Consider the following 18,223-nt stretch of genomic DNA (forward strand, 5'->3'; position numbering starts at 1 on the left):
ATCCGACTAGGAACCAAGAGGTTGCGGGTTCAGTCCCTGCCCTTGCTCAGTGGGTTAAACGATCCAGCGTTGCCGTGAGCTGTGGTGTAGGTTGCAGACATGGCTCGGATCCCGCGTTGCTGTGGCTCTGGCGTAGGCCGGTGGCTACAGCTCCGATTGGACCCCTAGCCTGGGAACCTCCATATGCCGCGGGAGCAGCCCAAGAAATAGCAACAACAACAACAAAAAAAGACAAAAAGACAAAAAAAAAATTTAATGGGGAACACTGAAGATTAGAATTAAAATACATAAATTCCAAACCAATTTTGGGAGGGGGTTAAAAAAATCAATTGATGAAGCAAGATAAATAGAAAATACAAAATAAGATGATAGAAATATATGTCACAAGGAATATAAACAACTTAGACTTATTAATAAAAAACTTCAAATTAAATTAAGAAAAAATATTACGTGCTTTTCAAGAGACACACCTAAAATACATGAATATGAAGCATAGACAGCTATGTAGACTAGATGGTATTGGTCAAACGGAATCAATCTGAATTGAGGTTTCAAAAGACTTTCTCTGTACACATTGGTGTTTTCTGGTGGCAGTATTATCCAGGTGTGGTGCTAAATATTTTCCATGAATTTTTATCACTTAATATGTATCCTAAGGAGAAGAAAATCTAGGGCTGCTAGTTTCCTTTGTTCCAAATTATTTTGTAGATGACATATTGATATTACTGTTGTTAACAAGTTTCCTTTTTTTTTTTTTTTTTTTTTTTTTTTAGGGCCTCACCTTCAGCATATGGAGGTTCCCAGGTTAGGGGTCTAATTGGAGCTGTTGCTGCCAGCCTATGCCAGAGCCATAGCAATGCCAGATCTGAGCCGCATCTGCAACCTACACCAAAGCTCATGGCAACACCTGATTGTTAACCCACTGAGCAAGGCCAGGGATCAAACCCGCAAACTCATGGATCCTAGTCAGATTCATTTCCACTGCACCATGACGGGAACTCCAGTTTCCATTTTTTAATCGACACTACACTTCCTGGCTCATGATTTCCGTGACTGTAAATTCCTTGAATGAGCAGGAAATGACCCCATAAGCCTTGGTGTTGATATGAGGAATCTTTTTTTTTTTTTTTTGGCTTTTTAGGGCCACACCTGCGGCATATGGAAATTCCCAGGCTAGGGTTGAATTGGAGTTATAGCTGCTGGCCTACACCACAGCCACTGCAACACCAGATCCAAGTCACATCTGTGACCTACACCACAGCTCACGGCAACACTGGATACTTAACCCACTGAGCAAGGCCAGGAGTTGAACCCACATCCTCACGGATACTAGTTGGGCTCATTTCCATTGCACCACAACGGGAACTCCACTATGAGGAATCTTCACACACTCTCCAGGGCCTCACCCAGAGATTGTGTAGCAGCATCCTGTGGAGACCAGAGGTGCAAGACTGGGGCTTCTCAAAGTGCCCAGAGGAGTTAGGGTGAAGGTTCTGTCCAAGAAAGCCCCCACTCTGTGGATGATTGTCTCAAAAGGTGAAATGTCAAAATCAGTAACCTCAGTGCCTAGGCCCTTAGGGCACCCCTTGAGGGCTAGTTCTGGCCCATAGATACCATGACTTAGTTTCTGCTGTCTGCTTCCTGCTGGAGCCTACTCTGAAACTTACTTGACTTTTATTCTTTGTTCCCTCCTTCTACAGAAGATGGGGTCCCTCGCACATCAAGATCCATGTCCCTCACTCTGGGAAAGGTATGTGTGTTCAAGGATTACTGGGCAAGCAAGACAGAAGTTTCCACAGTCACCCAGGAAATCATTCATTCTTGGATCCACAGATTCCAGAAAACCTCTGGACAGTGTCTCATTTAGCTTCCCACCCATGCTATTTCATCCTCCAACCTTCCCTTGCTCACACCTTCTCAGACTGTACCATCTCTTTAATGAACATGAAAGGAAGCACAAACTTTGGTATCACCATAGGTAGTTTTCAAACACTATCCAATGACTGGGGTCCATTTCTGTTCCATCTCTTCAGGATCTGATCAATTAAAATCAGAACAGATTGAGAAATCACTCATCACTAATAAAAAAAATTGATGTTAATTTTGGCCACTCTCTCTGTACCAACTCCACTACCATCAGTACCCTACAGCCAGAATATTGAGTGAATACAGCATTAGGAATTAGTAGGTGTTTTTCAAGTCTTTCTGAACTGGAGTCCTGCTCCCTCCACGACAGTAAGCCTGGTTCCTTCTCTTCCCACAGAATATGCCTCGCCGAAGGGTCAGCGTTGCTGTGGTTCCCAAGTTTAATATCTTGAACCTGCCTGGCCAATCACCCAGCTCATCCCCCACCCCCTCCTTACCAACCCTGGTGAGTATAAGGGTGCCTGACTTTCCTCAGGCTCACAACTGGGGGGGTGACCTGGATGGTGCCGGGTCACTGAGGAGAGGAAGTTCCCAGCACAGATGTTGGGCTGCAGGCTCAGAAAGCTCAGTATAGACAAGGCCCCATGTCTTGCCCTGCTCTGAAAGGAAGACTCAGCATCCTTGAGCAAAAGGCTAGCAGCTCAGAGAGTGTTCCTTGCAAAGCATATCTCTTTTCATGCTTAAATAGAGCCTTCCAAGAGGGGGTGATTTTTTTTCACTCCGCAGCAGATTTAAGCATCTGAAGATTGTATTGTAGGATAAGTGGTAACCTGAGCTTTGAACCCTAGGCATTCTGATTCCTGGGCCTGAGTTCCTAAACCAAATGTTAAACTGTCTTGATCCATTACAGCCTTGTTTGCAACACTAAAAATTGGAAATAGCCAAAATTTCCATTAATAAGATATTGCTTTAATAAATAATGAATATCTCTATAAGGGGTTTCTATGCAGCTGCTAATTATAATTATTACAATATGAATCTTTATATATCGAGATGAAAAAATCTGTAATTTATTATTAACAAAAAGCAAAACCCTAGTATATACAATGTAACTCTGTTTTATATATTTTTTAAAAAGAGTATTTTTCTATGTGCAGACAAAAAATTCTAAAAGAATATGTGCAAAACTATTAATGACAGTGATCTCTGGGCAATGGTAAAATTTTAATTTCCTTGATGCCTTTTTGTATTTCTATAGTAAGAATGTATTATAATCAAGAATAAAACTCTATTTCAATTTTTTAAACAAAGACTGTTCCTATAAACCAAGTATGTTCTAGTTCCCAGAACTTTCTGAATCTGGTTAATTCTATCTAAAACTCTTTTAATTATTTCTCTAGTTACTTCTCTATGCCCCGTCTGTGACCAGCACTATTCTATAAGGATCTAATCTGTAAGCAATAGATAAAATGGCTTCAAATTCTATTGTAGTACCAATAGGTAGCAATAACTTTTAAACTTCTTTCGCCTCTTCCTTCCCTGAGCATTTCAATTATCTATGAAGTCCACAAAAAACAAATTACTCACTAAAATAAAGCAACTTGAAAAAAAATTTTTTTGAAAAGGAGCTAGGAGAGAGCTAATTATTATGTTTTACCAGGCCTATCTCCCATACTATTCTAAATATATAAAAGTGGTTTCAAAAATATATATTTCTTTAGACTAGGGTTTGGCGATCAGGGCTATCCATTAAAGTCACACGGGGCACTTCTTAAACATTCAATGCCTAGGACTCACCCCAAGATTCTGGATTGGATCAGTACTTTAAAAATAATCTCCCCCAGGCAATTCTAACATGCAGCCAGAGTTGAGACCCATGGTTTAAACCAAATCTATTGCACGAAACCACGTGGTAGTCCTGGGGAATTTATTATACAGAAATTTCTGAAGTTCCCATTGTGATTCAGTGGTGGCGAACCTGACTGGGATCCATAAGGACATGGGTTTGATCCCTGGCCTCTATAAGTGGGTTAAGGATCCGGCATTGCTGTAAGCTGCAGTGTAGGTTGCACACTGAGCTTGGATCCTGCATTGCTGTGGTTGTGGCGGAGGTTGGCTGCTATAGCTCTGATTCTACTCCTAGCCTGGGAACTTCCATATGCTGTGGGAGTAGCTCTGAGAAAAAAAGGAAGAGAAGAAAGAAGAGAAGAGAAGAAAAGAGAAGAGAAGAGAAGAGAAGAGAAGAAGGAAGGAAGGAAGGAAGGAAGGAAGGAAGGAAGGAAAGGAAGGAAGGAAGGAAGGAAGGAAGGAAGGAAGGAAGGAAGGAAGAAAAAGAAAGAGAGAGAGAGAAAGAAAGAAAGAAAGAAAGAAAGAAAGAAAGAAAGAAGGAAGGAAGGGGGGGGGAGAAAGGAAGGAAGGAAGAAAGAAAAATTTCTGATGCCCTGAGTTTTCAGTAATAGCAGGCATCTCCTGAGTGTTGTGCCTAGAACTGCATCTTTAAGATGGCCACGTGGCCTAATGGATAAGGCATCGGATTCTGGAACTGCATCTCTAGGGCATTGATGGGTTTGCATAGATCTATCCCAGGGGCCTCGGGGCCTGCATTTGGTAGGAGGCCCCCTGGAATTGAGTCCAAACCAGTGAATGGGTGACAGAGAGAAACCAATGGCTCCACTCCAGAACGGAGCCTCAAGATGTACACTCTTCACTCAAGGAAACGTGCAGGATGAGAAAGAAAATGTGCACACTGCCTGTGCCCCAGAAGGAAAAACACCTTGGAAAGGAGGACAGAGAAGGCCTGAGGAAGGGCCAGTGCCTGGGCTCAGAGGCAGATTAGAAAGCCTGGGGAGGGAGAAGGGGAAAGAGAAGCAGCAGCACCTCCTCAGCATCATCAGAGACCTGTTGGTCCTGGCTTCATCCTTCCTAGCTGACCCTCAATTCTCTGTCTCCTGTTCTCCATTCAGGCAGAATCGCCCAATGGGAAAGGCAACCCACCTGTCACCTCAGCACTGCCTGCACTTTTGGAAAAGTAAGTCTGTCCGTTTTCCTTTTAACTTTGAGGATCTCTGAGGAAGATTTCCCCAACTCACCTTTCCTCCCATCCTCACTCTCAAATGCCATGGAAAGCAAATTCAGTTCTGAGGAGAATGAATGGGACCCTATGATCCACAGAGATTTCAGACCCAGTTTGCAAAATTCTTGGACCACAGGAAATTCCTGGGGCTGAGTCCAAGCGTGCCTCAATCTCAGAAGAGCCCAGAAGAGATAAAAGCCTTCTTTGTTCATTGAGATTCTTTAGCCTACAGGTACAAGAAAGCCCCAACTCAAAGGGGTTTAAATAGTAAGACCACAGGTAAGGCTCTTCCAGGTGTGGTACAGCAGGGCCCCAGCTCGGCCTCTGCAATTTCCTGGTCTCTTCCCACTTTGTATATTGACTGCATCAGCTCATTTGTGGCACTTGGCTACTAGTTCCATGTATCTCATCCGGACAAGACAGTATCTAGAGGAAGAAAGGGACCATCTCTTCCCATGTTTCTTTCTTAGGAATAAACCTCAAAGCTTTTCTTCCATTTTCCTTCTTACTTAAACAAATTTGGAGGCTTAAGGCTTTGGGAATAATGGGTTTAACCTATGCCCTGGTGATGGGAAGAGTTGGCTTCCCATGGGGCAAAATGGCTCCACGAGGAAGTGTAAATTCCCAAACAAATTCATGCCTATTGGGAAGTAAGAAGGAGAGTGAGGATTGGATTGGCAACAGTGTCTCTTGCGCCTAACATTTCTAGGCATCTGTGCAATTTGCAGGTCTTTTCATCCTCAGCCAGAGCAAGACAGACTGTTTTTGTGCACTCATAGGAGTTTATTATTTGCTTTTCCAGTTCCTTCATTTGCTTGCCGAGAAACATCTGGATCACAGCTGCCACCTCTCAGGACTTTCCCCTTGTGTCTTTCCTCAATTGGTAGAACATACACCCTCTATTCTTTCTTCTTCTTTTTCTTGAGACAGCTTTGGTCCTTCATTTTTCATTGCTGTTAGAATAGTTTTGCTTGACCTGGCAAGGACTGTCTATGTTGGGCCCCCTTTTCAGTACAGACAAGCTCCAAGCTCCCCACCCCCAGACTCATCCTGTTTTCCTCGCCTCTCAGTATATGTAGCAACCAACATACTGCTCTGTGACTCTCTGCTCATTAATCTTTTTAAAAATTTATTTATTTATTTATTTATTTTTTATTATGGTTGATTTACAATGTTCTGTTAATTTCTGCTCTACAGCAGGTGACCCAGATATTCATATATACATATTCTTGTTCATGTTTTCCATCAAGTTCCATCACAAGTGATTAGATATAGTCCCTCGTGCTATGCATCAGGACCTCATTGTTTATCCATTCCAAATGCAACAGTTTTCATCTACTAACCCCAAACTTCCAGTCCATCCCACTCCCTTCCCCTCCCCGTTGGCAACCACAAGTCTGTTCTTCAAGTCCATGAGTTTCTTTCTGTTCTGTAGATAGGTTTATTTGTGCCATATTTTGGATTCCACGTACGAATTATATCACATGGTATTTGTCTTTCTCTTTCTGACTTACTTAGTATGGGAATCTCTAGTTCTATCCACGTTGCTGCAAATTGCATTATTTTATTCTTTTTTATGGCTGAGTAGTATTCCATTGTAAATATGCACATCTTCTTAATCCAATCATCTGTCAATTGACATTTAGGTTGTTTCCATGTCTTGGCTATTGTGAATAGTGTTGGAATGTACATAGGGGTGCATGTATCTTTTTCAATGAAAGTTTTGTCTGAATGTTTTCCAAGGAGTGACATTGCTGGATCATATGGTAGTTCTATACTGAGTTTTCTGAGGAACCCATCATACTATTTTCCACCGTGGTTGTACCAATTTACATTCCCATCAACAGTGTAGAAGGGTTTCCTTTTCTCCACACCCTCTCTAGCATTTGTTATTTGTAGACTTATTAATGATAGCCATTCTGATCGGAGTGTAATTTTGATTTGCATTTTTCTATTAGTGATGTTGAACATTTTTTCATGTGCCTGTTAGCCGTCCGTATGTCTTTGTTGGAGAAATGTCTATTTAGGTCTTTAGCCCATTTTTCAACTGGGTTGTTTGGTTTTTTGCTGTTGAGTTGTATGAGTTGTTTGTATATTTTGGAGATTAATCCCTTGTTGGTTGCATAGTTTGCAACCATTTTCTCCCATTCCATAGGTTGTCTTTTTGGATTTTTTTATTGTTTCCTTTACTGTGCAAAGCTTGTAAGTTTGAGTAGGTCCCATTGGTTTATTTCTGTTTTTATTTCTACTGCCTTGAGAGATTGACCTAAGGAAACATTTGTAAGGTTGATGTCAGAGAATGTTTTGCCTATGTTCTCTTCTAGGAGTTTTATGGTGTCTTGTCTTATGTTTAAGTCTTTAAGCCATTTTGAGTTTATTTTTGTGCATGGTGTGAGGGTGTGTTCCAGTTTCACTGATTTACATCAGCTGTCCATTTTTGCTAACACCACTTGCTGAAAAGGCTGTCTTTTTCCCATTTTATATTCTTGCCTCCTTTGTCAAAGATTAAATGACCATAGGTGTCTGAGTTTATTTCTGCATTCCCTATTCCATTCCATTGGGCCATATGTCTGTTTTTTTTTTAACCAGTACCACACTGTCTTGATGACTGTAGCTTTGTAGTATTGTCTTAAGTCTGGTAGAGTTGTACTTCCTACTTGATTTTTTTTTCCCTCAGGATTGCTTTGGCAATTCCGGGTCTTTTATGGTTCCATATATACTTCTGTATTATTCTAGTTCTGTGGAAAATGTCATGGGTAATTTGATAAGGATTGCATTGAATCTGTGGATTGCTTTGGGTAATATGGCCGTTTTAATGATATTCATTATTCTAATTCAGGAGCATGGAATATGTTTCCATTTATTTGAATCCTCTTTAATTTCCTTGATTAATGTTTCATAGTTCTCAGCATATAAGTCTTTCATTTCCTTGGTCAGGTTTATTCCTAGGTATTTTATGTTTGAGGATGTGATTTTAAAAGGCATTTTAAAAAATATTCCTTTTGTAATATTTCACTGTTAGTATACAGAAGTGCAGCCAATTTCTGAATGTTAATCTTGTATCCTGCTACTTTGCTGAATTTGCTGATCAGTTCAAGTAGATTTTGTGTGGTGTCCTTAGGGTTTTCTTTATACAGGATCATGTCATCTGCATATAGTGACAATTTTACCTCTTTTCTTCCAGTTTGGATAAATTTTATTTCTTTTGTTTGTCTGATTGCTGTGGCTATAATTTCCAATACTATGTTGAATAAAAGTGGTGAGAGTGGGCATCCTTGTCTTGTTCCAGTTTTAGCAGGAAGGCTATCAGCTTTTCTCCATTGACTATTATGTTGGCTATAGGTTTGTCATAAGTGGACTTTGTTATGTTGAAATATGTTCCCTCTTTACCCACTTTGGTAAGAGTTTTTATCATGAATGGATGTTGAATTTTGTCAAATGCTTTTTATACATCTATTGAGATGATCATGTGGTTTTTGAGTTTTCTTTTGTTAATGTGGTGCATTACATTGATTGATTTATACGTGTTGAACCATCCTTGTGAACTTGGGATGAATCCCACTTGGTTGTGGTGTATGATCTTTTTAAAGTATTGTTGGATTTGGTTGGTAAAGTTTTGTTTAGAATTTTTGCATCTATACTCATTAAATATATTGGCCTACAGTTTTCTCTTTTGGTAGTATCTTTGTATGATTTTGGTACTAGGGTGATGGTGGCTTCATAGAATGTCTTTGGCAGTGTTCCTTCCTCTTCAGTCTTTTGGAAGAGTTTAAGATGGATAAGTATTAAGTTCTTCATATGTTTGATAGAATTTACCTGTGAAACCACCTGGCCCTGAACTTTTGTTTGTAGGAAGTTTTTTTTAATGACATATTCAATTTCATTTCTAGTGATTAATCTGTTCAAATTATCTATTTTTTTTGGATTCAGTGTTGATGGGATGTATGTTTCTAGAAAGTTGTCCATTTCTTCTAGGTTGTCAAATTTATTGACATATGATTGTTCATAGTAGCCTCTTAGTTTTTTGTATCTGCCCATTAATGTTGTAGTTTTCCCTGAAATTACTCACTTTGCCACTTATCCCCAGAAGGCTTACAGGTCCTTTATGTTGTGTCTGGTGTTTTTGCCTGTTTCCTTGTTTTCTTTCTTTCTTTTGCTTTTTTTTTTTCCTAGGGCCACACCTGTGGCATATGGAAGTTCCCAGGCTAGAGGCTGAATCGGAGCTACAGTTGCTGGCCTATGCCACAGTGACATCAATGCAAGATCCGAGGTTTGTCTGTGACCTACAACACAGCTCACTGCAATACAAGATCCCTGACCCACAGATTGAACCCACATCTTGATGGATACTATTTGGGTTAATTTCCACTGTACCACAATGGGAACTCCTGTTTCCTTGTTTTCTTGATCACTACAGGGAAATTATAAAGTGGTGATAAACTAACAACTATGTGGATGTAACTGAGGCTACAGGATCTTACCAAGTCCCTAGAATCACAATATCTAGCCCCTGGTCTCTGAATCTCTCCAGAAATGGTGATGCCCTGAGTGAGAAGCTCACTAAAATGCTCCCTTCCAATCCTGCCTCTGAACACACTAACCCATTTTGCAGGAGGGCCCCAACAAGACTCCATTCCAACTCTCTACCTGCAGAGCCAGCCAAGGCAGAAGAGATACATACCTTTGTCCACAACAGACTCTCATGAAGGGGTGGGGCCTGGACTCTGTAGGACAAATGCTTAGGCCAACTGAGGGCTTCCATCTAAGGCAGTGGAAATCATCAAGAACCTGAACTATCCATCCTTGGTAGGATAAAGTGAGGTGCAAAATTTGGGATAGCAGGCAGCAACCCCAAATCTGGGTGACAATGAGTGAGGGTCAGTGGGGGTGTCACCATTCTGAGGGTTTAGAACCAGGAGAGATAGGGCGAGAGTGAGGATTTAGGTGAGTCAAGTAAGAAGCTCCCAAGAAGATGTCTGCTACTCATTCTCATGAGCTATTCCAAGAGACATCCATGATACATTATCCATGCTGTGGCTGACTTGCCTGTTGGGAATACACCCAACCTATAAAGGTAGTTGCAAAGGGAAGGGGATGTTCAAAGGACAAGGGATTCTGACTAACAACAGCTTCTCCTTCTGCATTTCTAAAATGTGCTGAGTAATTTTTATCTAAATTTGTGAAACTGGGAACATGTAATAGATTGCCACAAGGCTTACAATAAGACAATATGTGAGTGAAAATGAACTCATATCTTCCATTTCAACAGAAATACAGCTAGAAGCTACCTTTTCCCATACTATCAAAGAGAAACAATGCATTACGGGTTAATATGGATGGCTTTCAAGATTGTTGTATTTAGTTTGATGTTAAAATGAAACATTTCCATAAGCATGCAGTGACTAAGCAGGAAGAGAATTGGATAAGCATGTGAAAGATGAGAAGGTTATATTGCCTGTGGATAGTCCACAAGCAAATACCTGACCACAGACAGCACTCCCAGTATGACTTAAGAGAATTCTGAGCTTTGTTCTTGTAGGTCACTTCATAGTAACCTGCTCTTCACTCAATGAGGGTCTAGGAACCTATAGATTTAGAGAAAAAATAGAGTGTTATTAAAGTTAGTCTTAAAATAGTACAAAGCCCAATAAGAGTGCCACATGTAGGTAGAGCTGTTTATTCACAGTCTTTCATTCGATGATTAATTGCCACGGCCCGGGCACCTAGAATGCACTCAAGGAGCTGACAGTATAATGGGAAAGACAGATGGAAAACAGCCTATTCTAACACAATGTGGTGAGTGATATCAGAAGGAAGGGCAGATTGCTAAGGGTACAACACACAAGAAAATGGGAGAGGGTGAGGCTTAGAAAATGTTTCTTCTAAGAATTTACTTTGAAAGTGAAACCCAAAGGTTATATAGTTAACCAAGTGAATAGGAAGTTAAAACATTCCAGTCAAGGAATGATAATGATGATACTGAGAATTACTCATTATTTATTGCATACTTTATGCCAAGTGCTATTCTAATTGCACTTGGAATTTATTACATTAACACTCTCATTTAATCCTTACAACAATCCCAGGAGGAAAAAATTACAGAGGAAGAAACACTCCCAAACTCATTCTATGAGGCCACTACCCTGATACCAAAACCAGACAAAGATACCACAAAAAAAGAAAATTATAGGCCAATTTCACTGATGAACATAGATGCAAAAATCCTTAACAAAATACTAGCAAACTGAATCCAACAATACATTAAAAGGATTGTACATCATAATCAAGGGGGATTTACCCCAGGGATGCAAGGATTCTTCAACATCCGCAAATCAGTGTGATACACCACATTAAAAAACTGAAGACTAAAAACCGTATAATCCTCTCAATAGATGCATAAGAAGCCTTTGGCAAAATCCAACACCCCTTTCCAATTAAAAACCCTTCAGAAAGTGGGCATAGAGAGAACCTACCTCAACATAATAAGGGCCATATATGACAAACCCACAGCTAACATTATTCTAAATGATGAAAAGCTGAGCAAATTCCTGCTGAGATCGGGAACAAGACATGGGATTAATATCTTATAGAGGAAGAAACTGAAACTCAGAGAAATCATCAATTGCCTGAGGTTACACAGCTAGTAGATATCAGAACTCATGCTCTTAACCTATTAATAGACATTCCAACTGGAAGAACAGAAAGAAGTTCAGTATGACTGATAAGAAGAGTATGTATTTAAGACCTAGTTAAAAAAAAAAATCTCCTGTAAGCCATTATGAAATTACGTGGTAACTGCCTGGGCCTGGAGTAGAGGGTGGAATGGGGTGGGAGCAGAGGGTTGCACACAGAGCCATTCACTAAGGGATTAGCACAGCCATTCTGTGCTGTGGATGATACACAGGGCAGGTTTCATAAAAGGACCCATTATACTGGTCAACCACAGAGCACATTTACTTTTTCTTTTTCTTTTTTTTCCTTTGTCTTTTTAGGCCACACCTGCAGCATGTGGAGGTTCCCAGGCTAGGGGTCAAATCAGAGCCATAGCTGCTAGCCTATACCACAGTCACAGGAACGTGGGACCTGGGGTGCATCTGTGACCTACACCACAGCTCACAGCAACACCAGATCCTTAACCCACTGAGCAAGGCCAGGGATCAAACCTGGGTCCTCATGGATGCTAGTCAGATTCGTTTCTGCTGAGCCACGATGGAAACTCTGCACATTTTCACTATAATCTGTAAAATAACCATTGTCTACACTTTTGAAACAGGATACATTGTATAAAGGTTTTATATGACATTAAATATTTATAGTAAACCACTCCCCTTTGCAGATGGCATTCTGGGGTGCATTAGTCCTCCATCAACTACTAGTGGATCCCAGGAATCTGGGACCGAGTAACAGAGAGTAAGGAAGCTCTTGCAGCATGGGTCCCCTGGGCCAGGCTTGTCTGAGGGAGCCTTTGCAGTGGGGGTGGCTTAGGGACATAGCTAAGCCTGAGAAGGTAAGATCTGTCCATTGCAAAGAACTGGAATCACCTTCAAATATTGTTGACCATGTGGAAAAATAGACTTGAATAGATCTGCAAGTCAAAGAACACATTTTGACTAAATAGGCCCTCGTGTTACTGAGAACTGAGCCTAATGACAAACATTTTGACCCAGTGGACATCAGAGAACAATGAGCCTCATTCTAATCAATCATCCCAGGAAGAAAGCATGTGAGGTTTGGGACCCGGAACAGATGCCAAGCCCCAGGAGCATCTGGCCCAGAAATCCCTAGTATGGGCACAGGCTGTGCTCAACCCCAAGTTCACAGCCATGCATAGTGATTCCTTCAATTCAATCCAAACACTGAGTTCTCAGGAGATAGTTTTTTACATAGAGGACCTGCTCAGTTTGTAGGATTGACAGGCAGGGACTAGATGAGCCACAGGGAAGTCAGTACAACTCAGCAAATATTTAGAGCCCTTACTATGTGCCAAGCACCATTCGAACTGAAACCCAGTCTCTCTCCCGGCAATCACAGTCGTCATGGAGGGATGGATGTGTGTATAAAACATAAAAGTGCCCTAGCTCTGAGTTATGCTATAAAAGAAGGGTGATGAGGGTGTTTGGGGAGGGAGAGATCAATTTTAATCCGAGGGTGTGAAAGAGAGGAAAATATTGGCAGTGATTCCACAGAGGAAATGGTATTTGAACTGAGTCTTTAAAGTGCACAGGGAGGAACATCCAGATAGTTGGAGAAGATTTTTAAGGAACTATAAGCTCAGTCTAGAGGTCAGGAAATAACAGTAAACATTTTACACCCTACCCTATTTCATAAAAGAATGGCTTTCCCTGCTCTTGGCTGTAGCTCTGTTTTTCTGCTCTTGTTCCAGTTGTTCAGACAAATAGGAAACTGCACATTAGGCGAAGGTCACATGGATGGGAGTGTATAATGTAATTTTAAAAAGGAGAAATGTTATGAATAGCTGATATTTTTAGAATGTTATCGTCCTTGTTCACAATGGGTCTTGGTTTCCAACCCAATGAAATATAAATTTTACAAGGTCTGAGGAAAACCAAGAGATGGGAAACTGATGTCAAGATTGAGGAGAAGGAGTTCCCGGTGTGGCTCAGCAGTAACAAACCCTACTAGCATCCATGAGGACACAGGTTCGCTCCCTGGCCTCGCTCAGTGGGTTAAGGATCCGGCATTGCCGTGAGCTGTGATGCAGGTCGCAGATGTGGCTCGGATCCTGTGTTGCTGTGGCCTGAGAGGACGGGGAGTGTGGCAGCTGTGATCCTGCAGAGTCCTGGCTAAAAACTCTGCTTGCTGTTCTGCCTTGTTCAAAGACTCCTCCATGACAAGGTTCCCATTGGGATTCTGGACACCTAGGTGGGCTGTAGGATTTATAAAGAAGGCATGGCCATTAGGATACTTCCTTTTTTAAAATTGTTTTATTATAGTTGATTTACAATGTTGTCAATTTCTGCTGTACAGCAAAGTGATCTAGTTACACATATACATATATTCTTTTTTCACATTATCCTCCATCATGTTCCATCACAAGTGATCAGATATAGTTCCTTGTGCTATGTAGCAGAATTGCATTGCTTATCCAGGTTACTTCCTTTAAACTTGTGATTTCATCCCTCAAACAGGCTCCCAGCACTGTCAGCCATCATACCGTGATCTAGCAGGTTTGTTCCTTCACCCGCCCCCTCCCCCCATGATTCTTCTGCCTTCTTTTCCTTTCTCAAAAATGCCTAGGCTTCCCTACCTCTCACTCTGAACAGATGATCTTGTCTTCCATTTTATGGAGGAAAACTTAAGCTGTCACACAGGAGGATCCATCTCATCATCTTCCTTTGCCAGATTCCCAACCCACCATCTCCATCTCCTTCCTCCCTTTGTTATAACCATGGAGAAGTTTCTCCGCCTTTCTAAGGTCTGTCTCTTCTTTCCTTTTCAAAGAGTTGATTCCTTTGGTCAACCCCTTTCTCTCATTCCCTCTACTGGACCATTTCTATCTACATTCAAATGTGCTTTCATTCCTTAACCTACTTTTTCAGCCACCCATTCCCCCAACACAGTCTTCTCCTCCTGTCCTTGTCACATTCCCATGTCTATGTCTTCCTCTTTCTCTCTTCCCATTTCTGACTCAGCCCGTTCCAGTCTATCTTTGGTTCCTACCATGTCACCAAAGCTCCTCTTGACCTCCATGTTGTCAAATCTAATAGTGGCTTTTCTGTACTCATCCGACCTGGCGCTCAGAATTGTATGTGCGACACACGTAACGTTCCCTCTGAGACATTCTCTCCTCTCCAGGCTCCCAGGACTCCATGCTCTCCTGGTTCTCCTCTTATCTCTGGCTGCTACTTCTCAGCCTCCTCTTCAGGCTCCTCCTTTTCTACCTGAGCTAAAGGTGGTGATGCCCATGGTTTGGTCCTGGGTCCTCTTCTCATCTTTCCTCATACCATGTCTCTAGACAGTCTTCTCCATTACCCTGGCTTTAAATACCATCTCTATTCTGAATGTCTCCAGCCTAGAGCTCTTTCCTAACTCAGTTTAGTATGTCCAGCTACCGACTTGATATCTCCACCTGGACACTTCACAGCAGCAAAAATTTATCTTGTCTAGACGTTATCTCTTAGCTCGTTGCCTTTCTTCTGTTCCTCAAACATCTCCACATCTTTTGTGCCCCGGGGTCTTCACACATCCTGCTTCCTCTACTTGGGATGATCTTCCCTTTGCTATTGATGAGGCTGGCCTCATCTTTCAGGTCTCTGCTTCAGTTACTCCATCTCAGAGAGAGGTCTTTTCTGACTACTCAATCTAAGCAGATTCCCCCCCTTTCTCTATGGCTGTACCTGCAGCATATGGAAGTTCCCAGGCAAGGGATCAAATCAGAACCACAGCTGCTGGCCACAGCCACAGCCACAGCCACAGCAACACTGGATCTGCACCACATCCGAACCTATGCTGCAGCTTGCAGCAACACTGGATCCTTAACCCATTGAGCGAGGCCAGGGATTGAGCCCACATCCTCTCAGAGACTATGTTGGGTTCTTAGCCTACTGAGCTACAGTGGGAACTCCATCCCCTTGTTTTCTGTCATTGCACAGAATTTGTTTCTCTCACAAAAGTTATCACAATTTGTAATTAACCTTATTGTTTGTTTTGTTTGTTGGTTTGTCTTTTTTTTAGGGCTGCACCCATGGAATATGAAGTTCCCAGGCTAGGGTCGAATTGGAGCTGCAGCTGCCAGCCTACACCATGGCCACAGCAACACCAGATCTGAGCTGCATCTATGGTCTACATCACAGCTCACGGCAATGCCCAATCATTAACCCACTGAGTCAGGTCAGGGATCGAACCTGCGTCCTCATGGGTACTAGTTGGGTTCATCACCACTGAGCCATGACAGAAACTCCCTTGTTGGTTTTTTTTTGTGGGGGGTTGCTGGGCAATAAATAGATTAGGATAGGATGCTTGTGAAAGATGTGAGCAGGCAGGCAAGGAATCTCTGCCCCTCATTGGGGTTTTTTTTTTTTTTTTGCTTTCCTTTTGGGAGCATTCTCTCCTGCTGAGCTCCATGTTGGCAAAGACCATTTCTTTTGTTTATTAATGTACCCCCAGCCCAATAAAAGATGCTTGTGATGACTTAGCATTTGGTAGATATTTAAATGAATGAAGCAGAAGTTGGACTGAAGGAATGGAATGACTCTGAATGTTTGGTTCATCTCCATCTTCCTCTTCTTAATGCTCTGAATCTCCCAGTAGCTGTCTGTCCACTTACAGCATCTCCTGGAATAAGAATAAAAATGGATATGAGAGAATGATAGAAGGGAGAGCTGGTGCAGTACATGATGTTAAGGGGGTGATCGCAGAAGGATTCATGGACTAGGGCTTTATAATATCTCATCTCAAGGTAGAATGATTGAAATAAGTTCAATTTAGAACGAGTGTCCCCACTTCCGGCCAGGAACAGGCCAAAGGCATGGTTTGGTTTTCAGATGCCCCATCTGTCCCTGAAAGGACGTCCTGTACTTCCCCCTTCTCATAGTGGAAAGACGAACGGGGACCCAGATGGTGAAGTTTCTGCTCCCGTGCCGCCTCCAAGCTGCCTGGAGGGGATTAGCCAGGAGACCAAGGCCAGGATGGAGGAAGAAGCCTACAACAAGGGGTGAGTCAGACTTGAGGTGCCCTGAGGTCACCTGGCATGACTCAAAAGATACCTTCCCACAGGCCTTTCCTGTCTCTTAGAGGATTTAGGGAAGCACCTCGTGGCCCCGGGACCTCCTTGCCTCAGTAAGGAACTACATAGGAAAGAGCAGTACTGTTCCACAGGAAGGGCAGGGGGACACGGGACAAGAGGGTGTGGTTAGATAGTAACTAGACTGCCCTCTTTTTGGGCAAAAAGCCACGAGGACGCCACTGCCCAGAATGGTCTGGAAATCACCAGGCCCTGCATAGGTTCCTCTTGGTGGTGCCTGAGGCTTCCTGACACATGCCCAGAGCGCAGTCCTCTTGCTGCCAACAGTGCTCAGGGGTAGCTGTAACCCCACTTCCTGGAACTGCCTGGGCCATCCCTTCTTCCTGTAAAGGAGTTCCCTCAGCTTCCAGTATCCCCTTCTCTAATGGAGCTTCCATAGTACCTGTGGCCATGATTAGTCAGTCACTGATGAGACAGAATGCTGAGCAGGGCCCTAGCACAGCCAGGTAGGGAATTACCTTTGACCGGACACCACATCCTGAGCTTCCTCCCCTGAAGCTCCTGAGGGAGACACCGAGCCTGTGGACTGGGCTTTGGTGTGGTGGCCACCTGCACTGCAGTGGGCTTGCCCTAGCTGAACCGTGCTGGCCTTAAACATTCAGTTGTGGGATAAACAAAAATGTGTTCAGCATAATATTCATCCTGGGAGAAGGAAGTCAGAGGGTTTCTCTTGGAAAGCCTGCCTTTCCATCCACATCTGTCCTCAGTTCTTAGAATACAGGGGAGCGAATGCTTCCACTGGTTTTGTGAACATTTGTGAAGTACCTTACTGCGCCAAGTCGTGTGGCTTTCACTCCCGCAAAGCTTCCCCAAGTCTGTGTGATGAGTGTCACCTTCCCCAGGTCAAGTCATGTGCCTGGCACTTCCAACACCCATACAATGGGTGCCAGCCTCTCCATTTTACAGGGGAGGAGCTGCCATTCCAAGGACACACAGAGAGCAGGTGTAGTCCTTTGCCCTCCTGAATGGTTGGGAGAAGAATCCAGCCAGGAGACTGCACCCACATTTTCCCCCTGCCTGTTCTGTCCCACTTTCACATAAACAGGAAGAACGGCTGAGGGGTGAGGGGAAATTGTCCTGACATGAGCCACCGTGGGGTGCGGTGGAGCTTCCCAGCTTTTTCCTCTTGTGTGGAAGCACAGGAAGTGAGTGTGTGATCATCAGAGGTGCTCAGTGTCCTCCTCTAGCAGCTCAGGAAAGGATGCTCCATGCCTGCCCTTTCCAGCCTCACTTGCTTGTTTTTGCCTTCTAGGTACCAGGAAGTTCTAAAGAAGACCAAGGAGCTTCAAGACTTGACAGAGGAGGAAGAAGAACAGAAGAGTGAGAGTCCTGAGGAACCTGAAGAGGCAGAAGAGACTGGGGAAGAGGAAAAGGAGCAGAGAAGCAGGTTGGAACCCTCACCATTGCTGAATTTACTTCACTGCACGACATCCCTGGAGGTGTCAGTCCCGGGTGGTGGTGGGTCTGGGGCCCATGTGAGCAGCCAACAGAAACCAAGAGGGCACTTGTATAGGAGGAGG

The 18,223-nt window shown here is 42.9% G+C and overlaps 1 protein-coding gene across 50 annotated transcripts in view; it reads left to right on the forward strand.

Moving 5' to 3' along the window:
* Positions 1–18,223, forward strand: part of IRAG1 (inositol 1,4,5-triphosphate receptor associated 1) — a 184,979-nt gene that overhangs the window by 153,899 nt on the left and 12,857 nt on the right. For all 50 annotated transcript variants that reach the window (XM_013994558.3, XM_085012021.1, XM_085012020.1 and 47 more), the window contains 5 exons: positions 1,701–1,750; positions 2,264–2,371; positions 4,830–4,894; positions 16,494–16,613; positions 17,956–18,090. In XM_013994558.3, the coding sequence (XP_013850012.1) occupies positions 1,701–1,750; positions 2,264–2,371; positions 4,830–4,894; positions 16,494–16,613; positions 17,956–18,090 (478 nt within the window). The remainder of the gene's footprint in view (positions 1–1,700; positions 1,751–2,263; positions 2,372–4,829; positions 4,895–16,493; positions 16,614–17,955; positions 18,091–18,223) is intronic.

The sequence above is a fragment of the Sus scrofa genome, chromosome 2 (genome assembly GCF_054392235.1).
Source record: "Sus scrofa isolate SSC_HxYL_T2T_F1_AM1 chromosome 2, Sscrofa_HxYL_maternal_Yorkshire_Landrace_v2.0, whole genome shotgun sequence".
Lineage (NCBI taxonomy): Eukaryota > Metazoa > Chordata > Mammalia > Artiodactyla > Suidae > Sus > Sus scrofa.